This window comes from Pygocentrus nattereri, chromosome 27 (assembly GCF_015220715.1).
Source record: "Pygocentrus nattereri isolate fPygNat1 chromosome 27, fPygNat1.pri, whole genome shotgun sequence".
Taxonomy (NCBI): domain Eukaryota; kingdom Metazoa; phylum Chordata; class Actinopteri; order Characiformes; family Serrasalmidae; genus Pygocentrus; species Pygocentrus nattereri.
In genome coordinates this window covers 25,478,225-25,503,551 of record NC_051237.1, presented here as the reverse complement: position 1 = coordinate 25,503,551, position 25,327 = coordinate 25,478,225, and the positions used below count along the sequence as shown (strand labels likewise).

General features: G+C 44.8%; 2 protein-coding genes across 4 annotated transcripts; both read right to left on the bottom strand.

Annotated features, from left to right (window-relative positions):
- Positions 1–816: 816 nt before the first annotated feature.
- Positions 817–2,462, bottom strand: LOC119262590. Of its 2 annotated transcripts, none has more exons than XM_037535573.1 (2): positions 1,488–2,462; positions 817–1,424 (listed from the first exon to the last, which is right to left on the bottom strand). In XM_037535573.1, exons 1-2 carry the CDS (start codon positions 2,437–2,439, stop codon positions 1,195–1,197), a joined length of 1,182 nt encoding a protein of 393 aa, XP_037391470.1. In that variant the 5' UTR covers positions 2,440–2,462; the 3' UTR covers positions 817–1,194. The 2 variants fall into 2 exon arrangements, with proteins under 2 accessions (XP_037391470.1, XP_037391469.1); XM_037535572.1 differs by having other exon boundaries at positions 817–1,613; positions 1,677–2,462.
- Positions 817–24,681, bottom strand: LOC108442619 (TANK-binding kinase 1-binding protein 1-like). 2 transcript variants are annotated; one of them, XM_037535571.1, is made up of 11 exons: positions 24,580–24,645; positions 22,008–22,088; positions 19,451–19,696; positions 17,863–17,991; positions 16,586–16,690; positions 14,153–14,354; positions 10,867–11,066; positions 9,837–9,898; positions 9,232–9,353; positions 6,458–7,044; positions 817–4,707 (listed from the first exon to the last, which is right to left on the bottom strand). In XM_037535571.1, exons 3-11 carry the CDS (start codon positions 19,676–19,678, stop codon positions 4,579–4,581), a joined length of 1,764 nt encoding a protein of 587 aa, XP_037391468.1. In that variant the 5' UTR covers positions 19,679–19,696; positions 22,008–22,088; positions 24,580–24,645; the 3' UTR covers positions 817–4,578. The 2 variants fall into 2 exon arrangements, with proteins under 2 accessions (XP_037391468.1, XP_037391467.1); XM_037535570.1 differs by lacking the exon at positions 22,008–22,088 and having other exon boundaries at positions 24,580–24,681.
- Positions 24,682–25,327: the final 646 nt, after the last annotated feature.

Sequence of the window (25,327 nt, the reverse complement as noted above, 5' to 3'; positions counted from 1 at the left end):
TGAGAAATCTGATTACTGAGCTGAAATCCAGCCTCTTTATCAGATTCTTAATCAGATTTCTAGATTAGAGTGTGGTGTTTACATGACCATTTGAATAATCGAATAACTGCAGAAATCTGATTATGATCGGATTGTTGAGGTCATGTGAACACACTTCTGCAAAAACTGAATTCATGGATTTTCACTGTTTAGCCTACAGCAGTTCAGCCCCACCCATTCACCCTACAGCAACACAGAGGTCACTGATATACGCTCTCTGACCAAAAGTATGTGGACGCCACTCCTAATAACTGAGTTATCGGGTGTTTCAGCCACACCCATTATTAACAGGTGCATAAAATCAAGCACATAGCCATGCAACCTCCATAGACAAACACTGGCAGTAGAATGGGTCGTACACTCAGTGACAGTGAAGGTTCTTCAAGGGTTCTTTAGTGAAGACCATGGTTATATATAGAACCATGAACAAAGAACAATTTTCATGGTGAAATTATTCCTCAGCATGATGGAGATGCTGCTTTAAATATTGATTTAAAAGCACATTTTTTATGTGTTTTTGAAATCTTTTGGCCAAAGGTTGTTGAAACACCTGAAAGGTCTGAGTGGTGATGGATATAATCTGTGGACTTTTGGTTTATTCCCACAGTAGAGCTTCTGGGAGTTGCTTCTTCAGTTTTGCAGTTTTTTCAAAGAAAAACGACAGATGTCTTGGTCAGTTATTACAAACGGATAAAAACTTACTCATTTAAATTAAAAACATTTTGCAATGCTAGGTGTCCCCAAACTTTTGATGTGCAACACATTGATTATTACTCCTTTTTTTTTTTTTTTTTTTTTTAATTTAATTCCACAGATTCAGTCCAGCACTGATTGAACAGAACATCGGCACCTTTGCGCATTAACACATCTTCTCTATCCAGAAAGTTTACACTCTGAGAAGCGTTCTTGGCTGAGCGATGTCGCTGAAGAACCACGTTCGGTTCCCAAGGCCTGGATCTGTGGAGGGAAAACAAGTGCCGTGTCCAAAATAGTCCCCTAATCACTGTACCCTACACTGGAAAACCTCTCACTCTGTAGAACACTATGACCCCGTTTACAGCCGGTCACTTCATGTGTCTTGAGCATCAGGATTATATCGGGAGACTGAGGCACTAAAAAAAGCAACCGAGACGCAACAGATGCACATCCCATCCTTTAAACCCGGACTGAGCGTTTGAGCCATGTTGTAGAAACGTAAACACATCTGTCTCTCCAAGACACTTGAGTACACAACCCTCCCAGTACAATTAAAACTCCACCCAGCATAACTGAAACTCCTCCCAGTACAACTAAAACTCCACCCAGCATAACTGAAACTCCTCCCAGTACAATTAAAACTCCACCCAGCATAACTGAAACTCCTCTCAGTACAACTAAAACTCCACCCAGCATAACTGAAACTCCTCTCGGTACAACTGAAACTCCTCCCGGTACAATTAAAACTCCACCCAGCATAACTGAAACTCCTCCCAGTACAACTAAAACTCCACCCAGCATAACTGAAACTCCTCCCAGTACAATTAAAACTCCACCCAGCATAACTGAAACTCCTCTCAGTACAACTAAAACTCCACCCAGCATAACTGAAACTCCTCTCGGTACAACTGAAACTCCTCCCGGTACAATTAAAACTCCACCCAGCATAACTGAAACTCCTCCCAGTACAACTAAAACTCCACCCAGCATAACTGAAACTCCTCTCAGTACAACTAAAACTCCACCCAGCATAACTGAAACTCCTCCCGGTACAATTAAAACTCCACCCAGCATAACTGAAACTCCTCCCAGTACAATTAAAACTCCACCCAGCATAACTGAAACACCTCCCAGTACAACTAAATCTCCACCCAGCATAACTGAAACTCCTCCCAGTACAATTAAAACTCCACCCAGCATAACTGAAACTCCTCTCAGTACAACTAAAACTCCACCCAGCATAACTGAAACTCCTCTCGGTACAACTAAAACTCCACCCAGCATAACTGAAACTCCTCCCGGTACAATTAAAACTCCACCCAGCATAACTGAAACTCCTCCCAGTACAATTAAAACTCCACCCAGCATAACTGAAACACCTCCCAGTACAACTAAAACTCCACCCAGCATAACTGAAACTCCTCCCAGTACAATTAAAACTCCACCCAGCATAACTGAAACTCCTCCCAGTACAACTAAAACTCCACCCAGCATAACTGAAACTCCTCTCGGTACAACTAAAACTCCACCCAGCATAACTGAAACTCCTCTCGGTACAACTAAAACTCCACCCAGCATAACTGAAACTCCTCTCAGTACAACTAAAACTCCACCCAGCATAACTGAAACTCCTCCCAGTACAACTAAAACTCCACCCAGCATAACTGAAACTCCTCCCAGCATAACTGAAACTCCTCCCAGCATAACAAATTCCTCCCAGTAAAATTGAAACTCCTCCCCGCATAACAAACTCCTCCCAGCACAACTGAAACTCCACCCAGCATAACAAACTCCTCCCAGTCCAACTGAAACTCCTCTCTGTCTCCGTCTCCACTACAAAATGTGAGAACACTGAAATAGCGCTCAGTACAGTGAATAGGGCAGTTTCAGACACGACTAAGGACCGAGCAGATGTTTGATGTTTTTCACTGAGTTAATCTGCTCTGTAAACTGACCGAATAACACTTGTTAAAACTGTTAAAATGCCCACATAAAGCAGCCGTTACAGTGTGGTGGTCCTGTGACAGTTTACGACCGAAGTCTTACTCAAACGTTTGTTTGCTTCTTTAGTTTTAGCCCTGGAGCTACGAGGCTGCTAACAAGCAACGGAAGCTGATTAGCGTGGTGCTAACTGCATGACCACGTGATCACGCACTGCCCTCTGACAGTGTGGAGGCGCTCAGTGTCTCTGATGTGGTTTCTGACCCTGTAAGACTCACTGTCACCTATAAACCTGGACTGAAGTACGTTAGCATAGCTAAACACAGCAGCAGGCCTCCTGAATGTTGTCATGGTAACAGCAGGGAAAACTGTGCATGTTAGAGCGTGAATAGTTAGGACTGAGACCAGACCCAGCGTTCATTCATTCGTCACTATAAAAGAGTAAACTGTGCTGAAAGTATGGCTTCTTTCGTCTTGCAGAGTCTGTTTCATTTCTCTAAAGTTTTCTAATTTTCTTCTAAATCAAATTCAGTTCTCAGCTCTAAAAGCTTCTATAGATACTGCAAAGAATAGACTAAGCTCTACATGCACTGACTAACATTAGACGCAGTGTGTAAGATTTGGTGGCATCTAGTGGTGAGGTCGCAGATTGCACCCAGCTGAATCCCCCTCCCTCACCCCTCCCTTTCCAAGCGTGTAGTAGAACCTACGGCGGCTGCCAGGTTTTCTGCCATCGTCTGTCCTGGTTTTGTTTCTCTCCTGCATGTTTTCTCTTCTTTGATGGTGAGGAGTCACCCTCTCTCGCTTTTTCTTCTGCTAAATAATAAATCTGGTCCTCTGTTTGTCAGAATTTGGGTTCTCAAACTTCTCACAGCACAGAATGGTCAGCAGCACCGACAGCATCCACTGATTCTTCTTGTTTCTACGTCTTTCAGCCGGAGCTACAGCGCCACCTAATTCAAGCTGTCGCTTCAGCGTGAAAGGCGCCCTCTAGAGGCAGCGTTTGGTTTGTTCGCTCTGGGCTCCTGTAGAAACATAGTGGTGGCGGCCTCTGTTGGTAGAGGTGCCGCTCCCGATGTAGATATGAAGGCTCATTCTAAGATAACGAGAACCCAATGATTCATCCTTACAGCTGATTTTACACTAATGAAATGGATTTGTTAATATATCCCATTCCTGATAAGATTCCCCAGAATCTCACACACTGCACCTATAAACTAATCCAAAGTTCAGAAGACTATTGACACCTAGGTGGCGCTAGCTACTGTTAACGGCTCTCACTGAAGCGCCCTGCTAAACTAGTGAAGTAATTTACAGTATGTAATGTTACATTATTCATAACAAGAGTCCTCGTCGTTAATGCGGGTCCACAAAGATCGTTCATGATCAAATGCAACTGTTAAAAAGGTCTGGACGGTGGCAGGACTTGAAGGTTCTCGTGGTGGAAGAGCTGGAAGAACCGAGAGGTCATTATCCCAGGAGAAGTGTCTCATTTCAGCTGCACTGGACCACAGTATGAAACTAAAGTCGTCTATTATTTTTCCATGAATACTCATGTAGAGTCTTTCTATAAGGAGAAATTAAGAAAGAAGGGATTAAGGCTACAAATATGGAAGATGTAAAAGTTAAGATCAACAGGTTTTCAGCACAAAGGACAGGATTTCACAGTTCTGTGCAGATTCATTGATCTCCAAATAATCATTATTGGTCAAAAATTGGATTATGTGAGTTTTCTGTAGATCTCAGGATCTGCACAGTGGCAGTATTACTGAAAATGCACTGTGGTCAGTTACTTTTGACCAAGTTCTCCTGTTTGGAATGCATGTCTGTAACCCTTAGGAATGGTTTTAAACTCTGGATTTGTTTACAGTGCATGAATAACCAAAGACTAAGACAAGGTGGTCAGATTTTGCTGTTTTCCAGATGTGTATCAATGTGTTTGATTAGAGCATCGTCAGGGTATCCAGTGGGAAATGTCAGCTGGCAGAGCGGGCAGCTTCGGGAATCATTCTCCTCAGACTCCATCCACAACTGAAGGACAAAAAAAGAGCAGAAGAAGAAGAAATTAAGTGTAAGTTACTCATTTTCAGGAGATATTTGTGAAGAGATTAGATATAAGATAATCCGCTCGCCGGTAACTGAGTATCTGAGTAAATGTAATGAGTTTCTGTACTTTAGTATTTTTGGTGTATCTGTTCTGAAGTTTCTCCGTTCTGGGCGACTTTTTCCTTTCACTCCACTACATTTCAGAGTCTAATATCCGACTTTTTCCTCCTACATTCTGAGAAATCTGTCGTTCCTTTTGGTTTCTGTGTGTATAAAAACGTAACATGTCAAAACGAAAGAAGCGCAAAGCCAGAGCACCAATCAGGGCCCAGCGGTCACTTTGTTTAGAGCTGGTTTTGACCTGTTGGTCATACCGACCCAGTGCAGCACGCGGTTCAACGTCAGCGCAGCAGCGTAAAACTTTGGGAGAGTCTGTTCAACATAAATGATGAACCAACCTAACTTTGTGTAAATAGAGCACAATATAGAAATATGTCCACATATGCAGTCGAGACTGACGCGGCTTTTTTCTGAATTTCTACAAACACCATTTCATTTTATAGTAAATGAGTTTGGGCTGGTTTATGTTTATGAACAGACGCCTACAGATCAACATAGTAAAGGAGCTCATCTGTGATCCTGAGTTTAAAGCCAGTTTTTATTCAACTTAAACTTGGAACTAAGTTGTAAATAAATCTGAAACTGAAACTTTGCTTGTGTGTAAAAAGTGATTTCAGAGCCACTCGGTTCTCCCTGATGGAAACTGTTTACCTTCAGTGTTTTGTGCTTCTGATCGTTTTAATAGACGTCAGCGTCTAAACCGGAGTGTAAAAACTGATTAAATGCTCCAGAGAAAATGTGGCTCACTGAGAAAAGGAGACGGACACACCAAACAAAGAAGCTGATAGATGGACTGACCACCCCAGAGTCCAGACCTCAGCACCACTGAATGGGTTTGATTACTTCCTTAAATCATCAACCAGCTTCTCAGACTGAGCTTTAGAGGCCTGTCTGCAGATTCTGTGAGGAGCTGAAACTGAGGCTGCTGAGAAGAACGGAAGCTGGAATGAAGGAAAAGAGGGACTCACTGACAGCTGAGAGCAGATTTAGCTGTTGTGTGATGTTCTGTTAAATGTTTTCTACGTTTTTCTGATGCTGAAAAATGAATCATTTGTACGTAATGGCTGTTTTGACTGGAAATCAAATAAATGAAGGGTGGTCTCTGACTTTTGCACAGCTGTAGGTCACCTACGTGCAGAATAGCGTCGTGAACTGGTGAATGAACGTTAACAATGACTGATTATTTATGGATTATCCAGCCTTTCTTAGATAAATCATTCTGAAACATTTTCCAAACATCAAACTACACATTTCTTGATGGGCATTTAAAGCAACAACTGGGCACAGTGATCAAATTAGCCCGATTTTCCTCCCATAGATCAAATGTAGTCAATCAGACTTGTGACATCACAACCATGACAAAATCAAATCTCACTTTCCATATATAGTGGACTGAGTTTTCGGACCCTTTAACCGTTCACAGTCTGAGGAAAGCGTGTGATGATTTAGGCGTGCAGTTAGCCCCACGCTGTCTGTAATAAGGGGTATAAGCTTCTATTACTTGTTAGCTACTAAATTAGATTATTTCGCCAAACTCTCACTTTAATACTTTCACCACAATCTTCACTAGTAAAAATATCTACTTTGCCGCAAGATAGAACAATTAATCACTCACTTTGATTGACGGCCAGGACTGAGCATGCTCTGTGCTCAGCAGGGGGCAGGCCAGTGTGCTTGGACCGTCGGGGGCAGGAAACGGGGGGGGTGTGGGCACCACCCCCAGTGTCCTAGGTGGACTGTGGGCGGGGCTGTGGATGGGGCTATGGGCGGAGCTTGTACTCGGCCACTCCTCTTCCTCGTCGTCTGAAGACTGCGGCGGTGTGACAAGTGGGGCGGGGTCAGGCAGCTGCTCCTGAGCGTGCAGGTGACGCACATCTCGCACAGGTGAGGCACAGGTGATGCTCCGTGTCGCACTGTGGGCGGAGGCTGGGCGGGGCCCCATGGACAGCAACCCCTGCTGCCTCAGGTAGCCGTCGCCCGCCGGGCGGTGTTTGGGGAGAGTGGACGCTGGGTTGTGGAGGGTGCGAGGACAGCCCTGGTGGGCCGAGGAAGGGTCAGTGATTTCAGAGAAGCTCCGACGGCCCTGGAAACATGCCCGGAGACGGTGGGTGGACAGGCGGGGGGAGAATGAGGCCGGACCAGAAGGAGGGGAAAGGGGCGAGGATGGACAGCGGCGTTGAGGGGCTGGAGAGTGCCTCAGTACTGTGGACAAAACAGGACAACATTATGGTCATGCTAAAGCTTCAGCTCTGAAACTACTGCACTCATACAGGCAGTGTTACACTGACATGGCAAAGCCAAATGTGGACCTTTTGGACCTGTTAAATCTGGTCCAAATCGAATAATTTATTCATTTTCGTGGGATTACATCTTTCTAAACTTCATATTTTAAACAAAATAACCAACAATAGCAGCTTAGGCTAAACTCTGCGTGAACTCTTGGTGCATATTCATGATGGACCATCACAAACATTTAAAAACCTCATCTCCATTTCTCAATTTTTCACATAATGTGGAATCGCTAGCAGCCCTTTACACTGTGTCTAATGCTTATGATGAATGGAATAACAGAAATCGTCCAGAATGACTCAGAAAAAATACTTTCCCTATTAACTTACAATAAAATGTAAGGGTGTCTTATCCTTCTCCTGTAAAGTTACTCTTTTTGGAGATATGAGGTTTTGTTCCAACAGCAGTGAAATACTGGCTTACAGTCGAGGTGTTTTCAGTCTCTCAGACACGCTGGTGTTCTGCTGTAGCTACAAACAGCAGCTACTGATGTTTCTACCGTTTTTGTATCCTTGGTTATGAAAGCTGGTGAAGTGAAAATGCTGGAGTGACTCTCACTCTTAAACTTGGGTTTCAAGAGCTCAGGAACAATAATAACTCGAGTTTGTGTTGAACCTGTATAAGAGACAGCCGAGACAACCTGTACTGCAGACAGCCGAGTTTATTCTGCAGAAAAGGTTTTCTGTGTATTAAATTCAGAATCAGACGTAACATGCATGCAGGGTTGGGATAGCTAGTGAAAAATGAATACTTAGCTACTTTGTAGCTACTTTCCCAAAATGTTTACCGGCTATTATTTAGCTACTCTTCCAGAAAAAGTAGAGGCTACTTTTGAGCTACTTTTTGTAAATTAAGGCCACTTTTTAGCTACTTTCAAAGATTGTCAGAATGTTTGTGAATCTCCACCTGACACACCAAACAAGCCCAACTCACAGGGTGAATAAGACACTGCATTTAATCACTTGGTTGGTTGGTTAGTGTAGTGGATAACACCTCTGCCTTCTACGCTGGAGACTGGGGTTCAGTGCCCCGCCTGGGTAACAGCCCTACACTACACCAATAAGAGCCCTTGGGCAAGACTCTGCCTTCGCCTACCTGTGTAAATTGATCAAACTGTAAGTTGCTCTGGATAAGAGCGTCAGCCGTACATGTAATCATGTGCCAGAAAGAAACATGTTGAAGTTTCAAGGACTGTGAATGTCCCGTCTGTACAACACTTCAGCCTCAAAATCCTCATCAGTGACTCTGACTCTGTTTGGGGTGAATCAGGCCTGAATAATCCCTCCACTGCTGCAGAGCTGGATTTTAAATGACATAAAATAATCCTCCTTTCCTGTAAAATCGTTACAACACAGTTTTCACCATAAATGGTCTTAAACGCTGGAGCTAACACGTAACTGCTAAGATCAGCGCAGATGGCTGGTCACATAGCAACGCAGACAACAGTCTCGCCCAGCTATTAGCTACAAAACCGCAAAGAGAGCGATTTAAGACGAACATTGATGATTTGGAGACGAATGGACTTATTAGTGTTTATAATCAGTCCAGCTGGTTTCCTGATACATCTTCTCTTACATCTTAAATGTTGCAGCAGTACATTCTGGAGCCTCAGGCACCATTTAAGATGGAACAGGATAATTCGAACAATAAGCTGGTGAATGAGAAGAAACTGACTAAAGCCTCATAAGAAGTCAAACTTTGAGAGACATTTTACAAGAAACTTTTGCGGAAAAGTTTCCTGACTGAGATGTGAGAAAAGCGGCTACAGCTGACCTGAAGGTTAAGCAGAGGAAAGTAAGTCTGCGTTTGCGTTTATATCATTTTTAGCCTGCACCAGCACGTCAGCACACACTGAGACACACTTACAGCCTCGTTTTCCGGTTCAGATTTTGAGCGGATTGTCCGAAGTCTGTAGCGAAACTGTAGGGAAATTATCGCTATAGCTACACAACAATTTATAGGCGTTACAGCTACTAATAAAACTGTAGCAGCTACAGCTACAAAAAGTAGGACGCTACTGAGCTACTTCCCCCATTCCTGCATGCATGTTCTGTTCCACACTGTAATTGTGAGCACTTGAGAAGGTTGGACGGGGTTTACCGGGGCTTTTCTGCTCTGGTGGGTTTCTTTTCTGTCTCAGTATCCCGCTCTGTTCTGAGGTCAGGCTGCGGATTCGGCCCAGTTCCTCTGTCAGCTCCGTGTAGGCCAGAGCCAGATTCACCCTGCAGGACAGAAAACAGGACTTTATTTATAAAGCATTTTGAAAAGAAAAAAAAAAACGGTCTAATTCGGTCTAATGAACTAATTCTGCTATAACAGTAACTGTATAGTAAAATGTATTGATCAGGGATGCGTGATATTGGTCCCGAAGATGATAAGAAACATATTAGACAGATGCTCATGCTTGATTTTTCAGTCTGATGTGTGCTGATACGTTTAACGCTTTGGGGCAGTCATGGGCTGGAGGTTGGGGAACTGGCCCTGTGACCGGAAGGTCGCCGGTTCGATCCCGACCTTCCGGTCGCACCGACAGTCCATGACTGAGGTGTCCTTGAGCAAGACACCTAACCCCCAGTTGCCCCCCGGGTGCTGTGGACAGGGCTGCCCAACGTGAGCCTCCAGTTATGCTGTGAGTAGCTAGTCCCTAGTATGTAACTGAATCACTACTGTCAGATCAGGTCAGTAAGGCTTTAGTGGTCACTCACTGTTCATCTCCTGCTTTCTTGATCCACTCCACATTGCAGCGGTCACAGGGAGTGTCCAGCTCCTGCAGTACAGCAGAGGATTAATAACTACTACAGAAAAAGGAGAATAACTTCCTGTAGAGGAGGATTACAGTCCAGTTCTTTTCTGCCTGTCCATATTTTGACTGAGTTATTCTGGATGCTATGATTTGAATCACCAACAGAACTAAAGTATGGGCTGTAATGGGCTTCCCATTAGAGACTATTCATTTTAGAGAAACTTGAAAGTGGTGGTGATGGGAACCAGGCGTCGCCATGACTACAACACAGATATAGACACTTTATTTACCATCCAGAACCTCCAGAGAACCTACACGAGTCTTCTGAGCTCATATGGAATGTTGATGATGGAAAACAGTGGAAAAGCTGGAATAATGAGTTTTCTTTGGGGACTATTTTGCCGCACAGCGCCCTGCATGTCTCCCTCCACCGTGAATGGAGTTGAAGTTCTCTAAACTCTCATAAAACAGCGTCTCAGTCATCAGGCAGTGAATTCAGAACCAGTTCATGTAGGAACTTTCTGTGAGGAGCTTTTAGAGGGGGACGTCTGGTTCCTATCACCACCACTGTGGACAGTTCTGACTCAGTAAGTTTATCTAGAACAGAGTGTTTCACACCAAACCGCTCAGAACCGCTCTGTTTACATCTTAACCATTTAATTATGCAGGAATTTTGAGAAATAGGTGGTCTTCCCCTTTAAAGGCACAGTGAAAAAAACAGCCAGATTAATTGGAAGGGCTAAAACGAGATTGGAAAATGGAAATGTTTTTTTATTAAATAAAACCACCCAAATACACAAAAAGAATCACAGAGAAAGAAAAACAAACACATTAAAAGCGCATCGAATACAGACCCTTTAAACAGTTCACTGGTGCATAATGGGTAAATTAGTCAAGAGAAAGCAGTTTAAAATAGGTGGGTATTAATGCATCAGTTACTGATCCATTTAATTAGTTCTGTATGTGTATGCAGTGTGAATAAGTGTGAGCACCTCTCTTTGTTTCTCCTGTAAGTGTCTGATCTCGTCCTGTAAATGCTGAAGCTTCGCCCTTAGCTCCACCTCCCTCTGCCACGCCCCCTGTGCCTCCTGCCATGCCCCCTCTAGCTCCGCCTCCAGACGCTGCACCTTCAGGTCAGTGAGAGCATCCAGACTACGGGAACTATACAGGGTTGGACCGGGACAGTCCAATGCTGGAAGCCAGAGATAGTGGAGTAAACAGAATTTAGAATCTGAATCATTCTCTGAATCTGGATCCCAGTCTGAATCATAATTTAAGTCTCAATCTGAATCACAATCCAAATCACATCCTGAATCACAATTTGAATCTCAATTTAAATCACAGACTCAATCACAATCTGAATCTCAGTCTGAATATCAATCTGAATAGCAATCTACAATCACAATCTGAATCGCAATCTGAATCACAATCTGAATAGCAATCTACAATCGCAATCTGAATCACAATCTGAATCACAATATAAATCACAATCTGAATCATAATCTGAATCACAATCTGAATTTAACCCAAAGTCTGAATCACTATCTATATCTCAAAGTAAACTGCAATCTAAATCAAATGAATCTGAATGAATATGAATCTGAATCACAATGAGTCATAAACTGAATCTCAGTCTGATTTTCAATCTAAATCACAATCTTAATCTAAACCACAATTTGAATCTCAATCAAAGTCTGAAGCAGAATATGAATTACAATCTAAATCACAATCTGAATCACAATCTGTATCTCAATCTAAATCACAGACTAAATCACAATCTGAATCTCAGTCCGAATCTCAATCTGAATAGCAATCTAAATTACAATCTCAATCTGAATTTACCCAAAGTCTGAATCACTATCTGTATCTCAATCTAAACTGCAATCTAAATCAAAATCTGAATCCCAAATTGAATCACAATCTGTATCTCAATCTGATATGCAAACTAAATCACAATCTGAATCACAGTCCCAATGAAAATCTTAATCTGAACCCCAATCTGAATCCCAAACAAAATCTGAAGCAGAATCTGAATTACAATCTGAATTCGATTTTTTCCTCCGACTAGCTGCAGTCCATCAAAATATACATTCTGATAAGAGGATTTCCTGAGGAGAATTTGACATTATTTTCTTGTTTTCCTTCCTTTCATATATTATGATTGACTGTACAAAATAAAAACAGATGTGTTTTTAGAAAAACAGAATTTATTGAACATTGTCTTTTTTATATATTTTTATAGTCTTCATAGGTTTTACTCCTTCTCTTCTAACACGGTTTTTGTGAACCTTTCTCTGTGAAGTATTTTGAACTACATTTCATAATTTCATTACAAAGTACTGTAAGGGTCCCCTGTATGACGATGTTATCATACATGTTATCATAATATATGATGGAGGACATGAAAATGCAGATTTCATGACAAAGCCAGCATAATCAGTCCTGCTTATCTGGACTCAGTCCAGTGACTGAAATTTAAATAAAAATAATTATATTCATAGTTTTTGACAGAGTTTGGACAGTGCAAAAAAGAGGTGAAGAAGAGGGGGCAGGCAGGATGGAGTGGGTGGAGACGGATGTCAGGGCTGATGTGTGACAGAAGGATAGCAGCAAGAGTGAAAGGGAAGGTTTACAAGACAGTAGTGGTCCTGCTATGATGTTTGGTTTGGAGACTGTGGCTCTGTCTAAAAGACAGGAGGCTGAGCTGGAGGTGGCGGAGATGAAGATGCTGAGATTTTCGTTGGGAGTGACAAGGATGGACAAGATTAGAAATGAGCAGATCAGAGGGACAGTGAAGGTGGAGCAGTTTGGAGATAAAGCCAGAGAGGCCAGGTTGAGATGGTTTGGACATGTGTTGAGGAGGAATAGTGGATATATTGGGCAAAGAATGTTGGAGATGGAGCTGCTGGGTAGAAGGAGAAGAGGTAGACCTCAGAGAAGGTTTATGGATGTAGTGAAGGTGGACATGGAGATGGTTGGTGTGAAAGTAGAGGAGGCAGTGGATAGGGCAAGATGGAGGCAGATGATCCGCTGTGGCGACCCCTAAAGGGAGCAGCCGAAAGAAGAAGAAGAAGAATATATTCATAGTTTTTGACAGTATTATGTCAGTGTGGCGCTGCTGCTGCACTGTGCAAACACATTGCTATACATACACTTCTGCACATTTTACTGCACAGTTACTGTTTATTTACTGTTTATTAACATTTTAACATAGTTACATATATATATATATATATATATATATATATATATATATATATATATATATATATACACACTTTTTATATAATATATAAATAGTAGTTGTAACAAAAAATTGCAGAAAATTGCCATATTTAAGTGGCTCCATAGAATATGTGCAAACTTATTTACACTTGGAAAAACAACAAAACATGAATTTTGACTTTGACTGTATTAATAAAACCACTAATATTACAAAATGCTACATAAATAAAGCTATTAATTTTATGCCATGCTACCTGAGTAAAGGTATTTTTATACAATCCATCCATCCATCCATTTTCTAAGCCGTCAGGGTCGCAGGGGGATGCTGGAGCCTATCCCAGCAGTCTTCGGGCGGAAGGCAGGACACACCCTGGACAGGTCGCCAGTCCATCGCAGGGCAGACAGACAGACAGACACAGACAGCCACTCACACCTAGGGGCAATTTAGCATGTCCAATCGGCCTGACTGCATGTCTTTGGACTGTGGGAGGAAACCGGAGAACCCGGAGGAAACCCACGCAGACACGGGGAGAGCATACAGACTCCACAGAGAGAGGACACCGGTCACCCGGCCGGGGAATCGAACCCAGGCCCTCCTCGCTGTGAGGCTACCCACCACGCCACCGTGCCGCCTTTATACAAGCCAACACTTTTAAAACCTTTATTTTTTAAGGGTTCTATATAAAGCTATTTTTATCTTTAAAAGGTTCTTTACATGGTGAAAAATCTTCACATTGATGGAGAATGTGCTGTATATGGTCCTATATAGCACCAAAAAGGGTTCTTCTGTATTACAATATTAATCGTGTAACAACAGCAGAACCCTATACACATATAGCAGAACCATTAATCTGAAGAACCATTTCACCATGCAAAGAACCATTTAAGCGTGCAAGTGGTTCTTTGAGTGTTCATGGTTCTATGCAGAAACACTTCACTAAAGAACCCCTGAAGAACCATCTATTTTAAGAGCGTGAGTAAAGGTACTATCTTTAAACACGGCTACGTGAGTGAAGTGATATCGCGCTGATGAAAGTGTGGGTGTAGTTTTACCGCCGGGAACATCCAGGCTGTTGTGCAGGTGGAGGAGGTGCGGGTCTTTGCTGCGCAGGTGCGGGTGAGGATGTGGGTGTGGGCGTGTAGTTTCTCTCCCGCTGCTCAGTCTGGAGCTTTTCTTCTGCTGCAGCGTTTCTCTCTGTCTCAGAGCCGACTCCAACTCACGGATCCTCTCCACATGCTGCTCCGCCAGAGTGGTCTACACCCAAACACACACAGAGACCTCATCAGCTCAGACACACACAGAGACCCTCATCAGCTCAGACACACACAGAGACCCTCACCAGCTCAGACACACACAGAGACCCTCATCAGCTCAGACACACACAGAGAGACCCTCACCAGCTCAGACACACACAGAGACCCTCACCAGCTCAGACACACAGAGACCCTCATCAGCTCAGACACACACAGAGACCCTCATCAGCTCAGACACACACAGAGACCCTCACCAGCTCAGACACACACAGAGATCCTCATCAGCTCAGATACACACAGAGACCCTCACCAGCTCAGACACACACAGAGACCCTCATCAGCTCAGACACACACACAGAGACCCTCATCAGCTCAGACACACACAGAGACCCTCATCAGCTCAGACACACACAGAGACCCTCACCAGCTCAAACACACACAGAGACCCTCATCAGGTCAGACACACACAGAGACCCTCACCAGCTCAAACACACACAGAGACCCACACCAGCTCAAACACACACAGAGATCCTCGTCAGCTCAGACACACACAGAGACCCTCATCAGCTCAGACACACACAGAGACCCTCATCAGCTCAGACACACACAGAGACCCTCACCAGCTCAAACACACACAGAGATCCTCATCAGCTCAGACACACACACAGAGACCCTCACCAGCTCAGACACACACAGAGACCCTCACCAGCTCAAACACACACAGAGACCCTCATCAGCTCAGACACACACAGAGACGCTCACCAGCTCAAACACACACAGAGACCCTCACCAGCTCAAACACACACAGAGAGACCCTCATCAGCTCAGACACACACAGAGACCCTCATCAGCTCAGACACACACAGAGAGACCCTCACCAGCTCAGACACACACAGAGACCCCCATCAGCTCAGACACACACACAGAGACCCTCACCAGCTCACACACACAGAGACCCTCATCAGCTCAGACACACACAGAGATCCTCATCAGCTCAGACACACACAGAGAGACCCTCACCAGCTCAGACACACACAGAGACCCTCACCAGCTCAAACACACACAGAGACCCTCACCAGCTCAAACACAAACAGAGACCCTCACCAGCTCAAACACACACAGAGACCCTCATCAGCCGTCTCTGCCGTCTTACTCGTTTAAAAAGAATACAGATTTGGGAATTTTGTGGGCCAGTGGTTTAAATTCACTGTCACCTCCCACCAAACGACCCATGCCTACATAATTAAAACATCCCCAGAACATCAAAGAGCTCCTCCAGCTTGAACCACACCTGCACACAGTCCTCACTGAGGCTTCCTGAGAACCAGAATGAACACACAGGCTGAAACCAGATTCATCTGAGCAGATAACACGGTTCCAGTCACGAACAGTCTTTGTGTCTCTTCGTCCACTATAACCGGCAACTTTGTGAGCAGAAGTGACCAGAGGCCTCTTGCGAGCCGCTCTGCTTTATATGTTCATGGTATGTGGTTCTTTCAGAAATTGGTTGTGAAGAACCTGCGTTGACTTCTAGAAGTAATTCTTGCCTGGAAGCGAAGCGATTTTTATTCAGAAACCGTGAAACACGCCGGCGGTCCCTGTCCACCAGTTTCATCTTTTGGCCACAATTGGCCACAATGATGGGAATTTCCTGTAGACTGGGATTTCTGCCACTGCTGTTCGACCCGCATTACCAAACACTTCGATACACCTGCAGATTCAGCTACTTCCTTCACACTGTGGCCTTCGGCCCAAATGCGATCACTCCATTTCGCCAATCATTAATCGTCTGCATTACGACCCATTTCCCACATCGAACGAGACGTTCACCGCACTGTACCACCTTTTCTCAATCTATGAATCCCCTCACACACCCCACAGAGATTTATAGCCCCATCATCCTCGTGCAGCACCATCTGCAGGAGCCTGAAGCTACTACTACATTAAACATGCAAGGTGGCTCATTTTTTGTCTGGGGAGCTTTTTATGCTTTATTACATACTGTATAAAGTAATAATATTATTACACACATGACACTGCATGACAGTATAGTATAGTATATCATAACAGTATCACAGTGCAATATAGTATAGTATAATAGCATAGTAAAGTAATTTTAATAGCTAAACATTATGGTATAATATGCACAGGAGCAGTCACACTTAACTATAAACACTAAATATCCACCCATGAATAAATGACAAGACTGAACTGTCCACTGCTGTTTCTCACCATGTTGTCCAGCTCCTTCTGCACGTTACTTTTCTCCAAATGGATCTTCTCGTATGCTTTGATCACCTCCTCCAGACGCTCCTCATGAGCTTTGCTCTTCTGCAGCTGCAGGAGATAAAATTTTAAAACAGTCACAGAGTGTAGTACAAAAGAGGCGCTGTGTGTGCTGGTGCTGTGTGTGCTGGTGCTGTGTGTACCTGTTCTGTGTGTACCTGTGCTGTGTGTACCTGTGCTGTGTGTACATGTTCTGTGTGTACCAGCGCTGTGTGTACCTGTGCTGTGTGTACCGGCGCTGTGTGTACCTGTGCTGTGTGTACATGTTCTGTGTGTACCAGCGCTGTGTGTACCTGTTCTGTGTGTACCTGTGCTGTGTGTACCGGCGCTGTGTGTACCTGTGCTGTGTGTACATGTTCTGTGTGTACCAGCGCTGTGTGTACCTGTGCTGTGTGTACCGGCGCTGTGTGTACCTGTGCTGTGTGTACATGTTCTGTGTGTACCAGCGCTGTGTGTACCTGTTCTGTGTGTACCTGTGCTGTGTGTACCGGCGCTGTGTGTACCTGTGCTGTGTGTACATGTTCTGTGTGTACCAGCGCTGTGTGTATCTGTGCTGTGTGTACCGGCGCTGTGTGTACCTGTGCTGTGTGTACATGTTCTGTGTGTACCGGCGCTGTGTGTACCTGTGCTGTGTGTACCGGCGCTGTGTGTACCTGCGCTGTGTGTACCTGTTCTGTGTGTACATGTTCTGTGTGTACCGGCACTGTGTGTACCTGCGCTGTGTGTACCTGCGCTGTGTGTGCCAGTGCTGTGTGTACCTGTGCTGTGTGTGTCGGCGCTGTGTGTACCTGTTCTGTGTGTGCCGGCGCTGTGTGTACCGGCGTTGTGTGTACCTGTTCTGTGTGTGCCGGCGCTGTGTGTGCCGGCGTTGTGTGTACCTGTGCTGTGTGTACCGGCGTTGTGTGTACCTGCGCTGTGTGTGCCGGCGCTGTGTGTACCTGCGCTGTGTGTACCTGCGCTGTGTGTACCTGTTCTGTGTGTGCCGGCGTTGTGTGTACCTGTGCTGTGTGTACCGGCGTTGTGTGTACCTGCGCTGTGTGTGTCGGCGCTGTGTGTGCCGGCGCTGTGTGTACCTGTGCTGTGTGTACCGGCGTTGTGTGTACCTGTTCTGTGTGTGCCGGCGCTGTGTGTACCGGCGTTGTGTGTACCTGTTCTGTGTGTGCCGGCGCTGTGTGTGCCGGCGCTGTGTGTACCTGCGCTGTGTGTGCCGGCGCTGTGTGTACCTCCTGTGTGAGTGAGCTGATTGTCTGCTGCAGGCTGCTGCTGCTTTCTGTCTGGATCGGTTTGGTCTCTTTGGGTTCACATGAGCAGCACCCGCTCCGCTCCTCCGCAAACTCACTGATCACAGGGAACTGAGAGAAACACATCAACACTGAAAAGAGCAGAAACGGTGCTGCAAAAGTTTCACAGACCTGTAATATTTTAGTCTACAGTTCATCAGTCTACAGTTGTAGGCTGAAGTCTGAAGACTTTCCAAATGAAAGTAAGACAACACGTCCTCTATTATTATTACTATTATTAGTATTATTATCGGAAGGTCGCTGGTTCCAACCCACTGAGCCGACAGTATGTGTCTGAAGTGCCCTTGAGCAAGGCACCTAACACCAAAGTGCTCCCCTAGTGTGTGTGTGTGCTCATTAGTGTGTATGTGGTGTTTCACTTCACGGATGTGTTAAATGCAGAGGTGAAGTTTCCCCGTTGTGGGACTAATAAGGGCCATTTAATCTTAATCTTAATAGCGGAGCTATTTGTTGCTCAGTTAGTGTCAGTCAGTGTGCAGCTTTCGTCCTGCGTCAGAGGAATGGCTGAATGGTTCCTCTCTAACGCAGCTCTCCGTTTCATCAGGCTGAGCCGTTTTATAGCACTGAAGATGGGTGACCGGGAGCTCCCGAGTGGCTCAAACGTCTAAGCGTTGGCCGTCTCATCAGCAGATCGCGAGTTCGATCCCTGGTGATGCTGCAGCCGTCCGTAGCCGGGAGTCCCAGAGAGCACAGTTGCCCTCGCTCACTCTGGGTGGATAGGATGGTCCCCCCTTCTCCCCCCATCACTGAACACGATACTAGTCAGCGCAGGCTGCTGGAGCCTATCCCAGCAGTCATTGGGCAGAAGGCAGGATACACCCTGGACAGGTCACCAGTCCATTGCAGGGCAGACAGACACAAACAGTCTGACTGCATGTCTTTGGACTGTGGGAGGAAACCCACGCAGACACGGGGAGAACATGCAAACTCCACACAGAGAGGACCCCAGTCACCCGGCTGGGGAATCGAACCCAGGCCCTCCTCACTGTGAGGCGACAGCGCTACCCACCGCACCACCATGCCGCCCAAAAAAATAAAAAAGATGACAGTGTATGGTTTGGGAAGCAAATTTAGGCATTAAATATGAACACTGAGCCGGGTAAAAATGGAAAAATCTTAAGATTTAAGGATATATTGCAAACATGTGACAGGCTGTATGAACCTATGTACTTCGAGACCCCTGGTCTACAGGGAACAAACGTAAACATGGCATTTTTCTCCACTGCACAATTTCTATTTATTTGCGGCAGGCAACAGGCCACATTTTATGTTTTATTTGTTAAATTCAGCAAACAACAGTAACTGTGCATTAAACTGAAAATACATGTTCTCTGCGGAGGATTCAGGAATTCAATAATTGAAAAAAAATTCGCTGAGTAAAAAATAAAGCATTATTCCACACGTGCCCAAACTTTTGATTGTGCGCTGCTTTTAACAACTGCCAGCACATATTCCCCCTAATCCAGCGGGAAAAGGCTGTGAGCTTTACGGATGCAGAAAGCTGTCTCACTTTAATCTCGTAGTTCTTCAGCTTCCTCTTGATGCTGCTGTTCTCTCGCTCCAGACTGGCCAGCCGCAGTTTGATGTCGTGGTACGCAGCGGCCAGAGCGAAGTGCGACGCCGGATGCATGTCTGCAGAAAGAGGGCAGGAGGGCCATCCGTTCCCACAGCCGTCCTCCCTCAGCTCCTCTCTGAAAGCTGCCCTGAGGCCCAGCTCCCCCCGCAGGATCGACTCCATCACTCAGGACTCGGGATGCTGATACAAGACACAATCACGGTCCTAAATGTGTTAGTACCATATTCCTCTACAGTACATGAGAGTAATGTATTCAGAATATATTTAAATGCATATTGAAAAGGCAAACGGGAAAACTCTGTTTTTACTCTGCTGCTGTAACTGGTGTTTAATTCACGCTGTTCTTCGTGTTTACTGGTGGCAGTTTTCTTCATTCTTCTGTTACAGAATTTCATGTAAAACTTATTTTAAAATTCTGAAAATTATTTTGGCTCTCATCGTCTGCCTCAGTCCACTTCTGCTCCCATAATCCCACTGCTGCTCCCATAATCCCACTGCTGCTCCCATAGTCTCACTGCTGCTCCCATAATCCCACTGCTGCTCCCATAGTCTCACTGCTGCTCCCATAATCCCACTGCTGCTCCCATAATCCCACTGCTGCTCCCATAGTCTCACTGCTGCTCCCATAGTCTCACTGCTACTCCCATAATCCCACTGCTTCTCCCATAGTCTCACTGCTGCTCCCATAGTCTCACTGCTACTCCCATAATCCCACTGCTGCTCCCATAATCCCACTGCTGCTCCCATAGTCTCACTGCTGCTCCCATAATCCCACTGCTGCTCCCATAGTCTCACTGCTGCTCCCATAATCTCATTTCTGATCCCATAGTCTCACTGCTGCTCCCATAATCCCACTGCTGCTCCCATAGTCTCACTGCTGCTCCCATTGTCTCACTGCTGCTCCCATAGTCTCATCGATGCTCCCATAATCCCATTTCTGCTCCCATAGTCTCACTGCTACTCCCATAATCCCACTGCTGCTCCCATAATCCCACTGCTGCTCCCATAATCCCATTGCTACTCCCATACTCTCACTGCTTCTCCCATAGTCTCTCTGCTGCTCCCATAGTCTCATTGCTGCTCCCATAGTCTCATTGCTGCTCCCATAGTCTCACTGCTGCTCCCATAATCCCACTGCTGCTCCCATAATCCCACTGCTGCTCCCATAATCCCATTGCTACTCCCATAATCCCATTGCTACTCCCATAGTCTCACTGCTACTCCCATAGTCTCACTGCTGCTCCCATAGTCTCATTGCTGCTCCCATAGTCTCATTGCTGCTCCCATAGTCTCACTGCTGCTCCCATAATCCCACTGCTGCTCCCATAATCCCATTGCTACTCCCATAATCCCATTGCTACTCCCATAGTCTCACTGCTGCTCCCATAGTCTCATTGCTGCTCCCATAGTCTCATTGCTGCTCCCATAGTCTCACTGCTGCTCCCATAATCCCACTGCTGCTCCCATAATCCCACTGCTGCTCCCATAATCCCATTGCTACTCCCATAGTCTCACTGCTACTCCCATAGTCTCATTGCTGCTCCCATAATCCCACTGCTGCTCCCATAATCCCACTGCTGCTCCCATAATCCCACTGCTGCTCCCATAATCCCACTGCCATCTCATGTACTAAGCAAACAATTTGTCATATCCCAATAACAAAATGTAGCAACGTTGACTGATGTGAGCAGCTGTGTGACTTTCAGTTAGTAACATATGTAATTTGCCCCAGAGTGCAGGAACAAGTCTAATACAACGGCAAAAAGTCTCCATGACGACTTCAGTCCGGACTGAGTTTCACACAGTATCTATTCCAGAATATCAGCTCCTCCCTCCATAATCTCATAAATTAAGACCAGATTTGCTTCTGCAATACGATATTTTTGTTATTTAAATCTTTTTTAGTGGGGTATTTAGTTTATTTCCATATAGCAACACTGGAACTGTACTATGCACAGACTTATATTGATTCATCCTTATAGTCAGTATTTCCAATATTGGAAATGAATGCCATTTCAATTGGTATTTGGAATGTACGGTAATAACAACATCATAAGAATTCCTGGTCATGTGACGTCATAAAAATCTTGTCCTTTTAAAGTAAAAGGCCCCTTTTCCACAATTAAATAAGAAAACACAGATTTCATATTCCTGCTTTTTTATTAAAATTGAGATACAGTAGCTGTTGCCACAGAGGGTTAATTTGACCTGTCAGATCTTAATCTAGGATTAAAGAACATATCATATGAAATTTCCATCGGTTTTTCCAAAGGTTTCCCCTAAAAACATGCAGAGGTAGTGTTCCTCATTTCCATATGTGCTCTACAGTCAGTATAACGATGATTTCATGCTCTACATTTGCACTGCTGGCAAAGAAGCCAGGCACGTGATCAGACACGGGGGGCTAAAAAGTGTGGGCACGCCGTTAATCATACGCTAATGAAAGAGCGCTTTAAAGGGCTCATATAATGGAAAACCATAACATCCTCACTCTTTCTGAAGAGTTCGCTGCTGAGGTTTCAAAACATGCCGTTCACTCCGCAGCCTGTTGAGTCCATATATGGAACCTGAGCTGCAAAAAAACAGCCTGTTTCATTTTTCATTTTTTTGTGATGTCACAAAAAACAGCATATTTTCATATATTAGCCAGCCTAAAGTATCTTAGCGCCGCCCACTCTCACTGACATTATAAGTGTTTTTTTTTTTCTGGCCTGCTTTTTGAAAGAGGTTCAGCCAATCAGAACACAGCACATTTGCATCTTCCAGGCTTAAATGCCCTTTGATGTCAAAGTTAATTGTGGCACAAAAACAAAACAAAAAACTAAAAAGCAGATCTCACGAGGAAACAAATAATAAAATATAAGAAAAATGTAGGATATGGGCCCTTTAATTGGTCTCACTGTTCTCCAAGCCTGTAAAGGTCCATATGTTAACGTCCCATGGCTAATCCATATATTCATGTCCTCCATCATCATACAGTCAGCTCCGCTCTGCCCTGCAGCGCTCTGTGGCCTAAAAGGCTCCACAGTACGACAGAAACAGGACTCGCCCTCGTCCACCTACGTTATCATTCAAATCAAGTGTAATAACACTAATATGTCACGTCCTATGACTACCAGGCAGCTACATCACAGGAAAGCAGGTCAGTCCTGTGGATTTTAACTATATTCTGAGTGGGTATCAGTGACTTTATTCCAGAGACTGACATATACGCATCATTTCAACACAATAAAAACACTGTTTATGTTTGCTGGCTCACTTATGAAGACAGAAATCCAGTTTTTGTAAATTGTGCACACTTTCCGTCCAAATATATTCCAACATTATATATAAATATTAAATATATCTCAACATTACTGAAGGAAAAACGCACAGCTCAACTGAGGGAGCGCAGAATGACATGTTATGACGGCTGTGAAATCTCATTTAAGAGGCAGCACTATTTTGGGTGGAGCGTTCCTTTAAGTCAAACAACCTCTGGTTCAGTGTAAACAACTGCATTAACCAAAAAGCCGGTCTTTTAATGCAGCTTTAAGGGCCCCACAGCCCTTTGCTTAGCTGAAGGTGCATTTGGGCTGCGGTCACTCACACAGCTATTATTGATCTGCAGAATATGATTAGGTTTTTCCAAAACCTCTGCTGTCAGCTGTCCTGGTCAAACAGTTCCATCTGTGAAAGGGGAAATCCAGCAATTTTCCAAAATTCCCACAATGGTTAAGAAACAGAGCGGTTCAGAGCGGTTTGGTGTGAAACGCTCCGTTCTAGATAAACTCACCGAGTCAGAACTGTTCACAGTGGTGGTGATGGGAACCAGACGTCTCCCTCTAAAAGCTCCTCACAGAAAGTTCCTACATGAACTGGTTCTGAATTCACTGCCTGATGACTGAGACGCTGTTTTATGAGAGTTTAGAGAACTTCAACTCCATTCATGGTGGAGGGAGACATGCAGGGCGCTGTGCGGCAAAATAGTCCCCAAAGAAAACTGATTATTCCAGATTTTCCACTATTTTCCATCATTTCCATTCCATATAAAGCTCAGAAGACTCGTGTAGGTTCTCTGCTGGTTCTGGATGGTAAATAAAGTGTCTGTATCTGTGTTGTAGCCATGGCGACGCCTGGTTCCCATCACCACCACTGTAAAGACACCTGAACCATTTCACACCAAACCCTCTGAATGACTTTACATCTCTGAATTATGCAGGGAATTTTGAATAGAGTGGTGGACTTCCCCTTTACAGAGCTTATAGTGCAAATGAACACAGAGACAGAGCAACACAAATGTAATATTGTGGTGGAAACTAGAGAGAAATGTGGGACAGAGATGACAGCACATTTATCATAATCACTGCATCAGCTGATTAGATGATACGTCATGCTTAAAGGGCCCATATCCGTCATAATTTATTGTTGCATGCTTTTTAAAACTTTTTTTTTTAATTTGCATGTTCGCAGTATTTGTAAAGCATGATCTGAGGTCAGTTTTCAGCTTCCCTCCCTCATCGCAGAGGAACCAGGGCAGCCTGTACTTCTCATTCAGACTCTCTTCACTCCGCTTGGAGCTTCTGCTGCTCAGCCACGTGGTGCTGCGCCAGAGACCCGCCCACTGCGCATGCGCGCTCGGGTCGCCCTGTATGCCGAACAGGAGCATCTAACAGCTTTAGGAGCGAAAACATCTCGACATGCGCAACGCAGAGCCCCGAGATACCGTGGAGAAGCACCACGCTTAAATTCGAAGGGTTCTTAGTCCAACTTCCCGTTCCACCTTAAAAGGTGCAGACGCCTGAGTGTAACTGCTGCACCATTTAAGGTGGAACGTGAAATTGGAATAAGAAGCCGTTTTCAGCTTCGCCGCAGAACCAGAGGAGCAAATAAACACCGATTATTTACAGGTCATCCATAATGCAGACTGGACCAGCACCAGAACCAGAACCAGAACCAGCCGGTAACGTCCCGCCTCATTTCGGGTGCGCTTTGTTTCGTTGCTGTTTATGCTTCTCTGATTGTTTATAAAGCCGTGACGCAGTAAGACGCAGCAGGTGAGCAGGGAATCCTGCGGTACTCACTCTGATCAGGAGCCCAGCTGACACCGTCACAGTCATGATGAGGGGAAGCTCTGCTGGACCGCTGACTGATTAATTCCCACCCGTATACGGACGGCCCCGCCCCCTGCGCTGCGATGGGTCAGCATCAAAGCTGTTCATCTTCAAGGAACGCCCACTGTCTGAATGGGGCCGCTAGAGGGCGCCCGCTGATCCAAAAGCTTAGGGAGCTGCTGCAAACAGTCTAAAGGGACAGTCCACTGGTTTTCAGAATTTCCTGCCTGGTCCAGTGTGCGAGATGTAAACAGAGATGTTCAGGGTGGTGTGATGCGGTTCATGGGGGGAAATAAAGTAAAGGATATGGGCCCCTTAATCATGACTTATCATCTGTATTGATCAAGCAGTTAATATGATAAATGTATTAATATGTAAGTAATAATTATATGTAAATGTAATACGAATATGAATTAATATGTAAATCTCTATTCGATATTTCTCTCTAGTTTTATATTGAATATTACATTTATACTGTTCTGTCTCTTATGGAGCCCTGCTGGTGACGTCCCGTACAAAAAAATAATGTGTGGCCATGAGATAATTAAGACTTTGACCACAGCTTAATAAGGCATGATCTCATTCCCACACCTTACTAAGTCTTGGCCACAACCTTATTATCTCGTTCCCATGCCTTGCCTAGATGTGGCCATGACTTCATTATCTCGTTCCCACTCCTGATTAATTCATGGCCACAACGTCATTATCTTATTCCCAT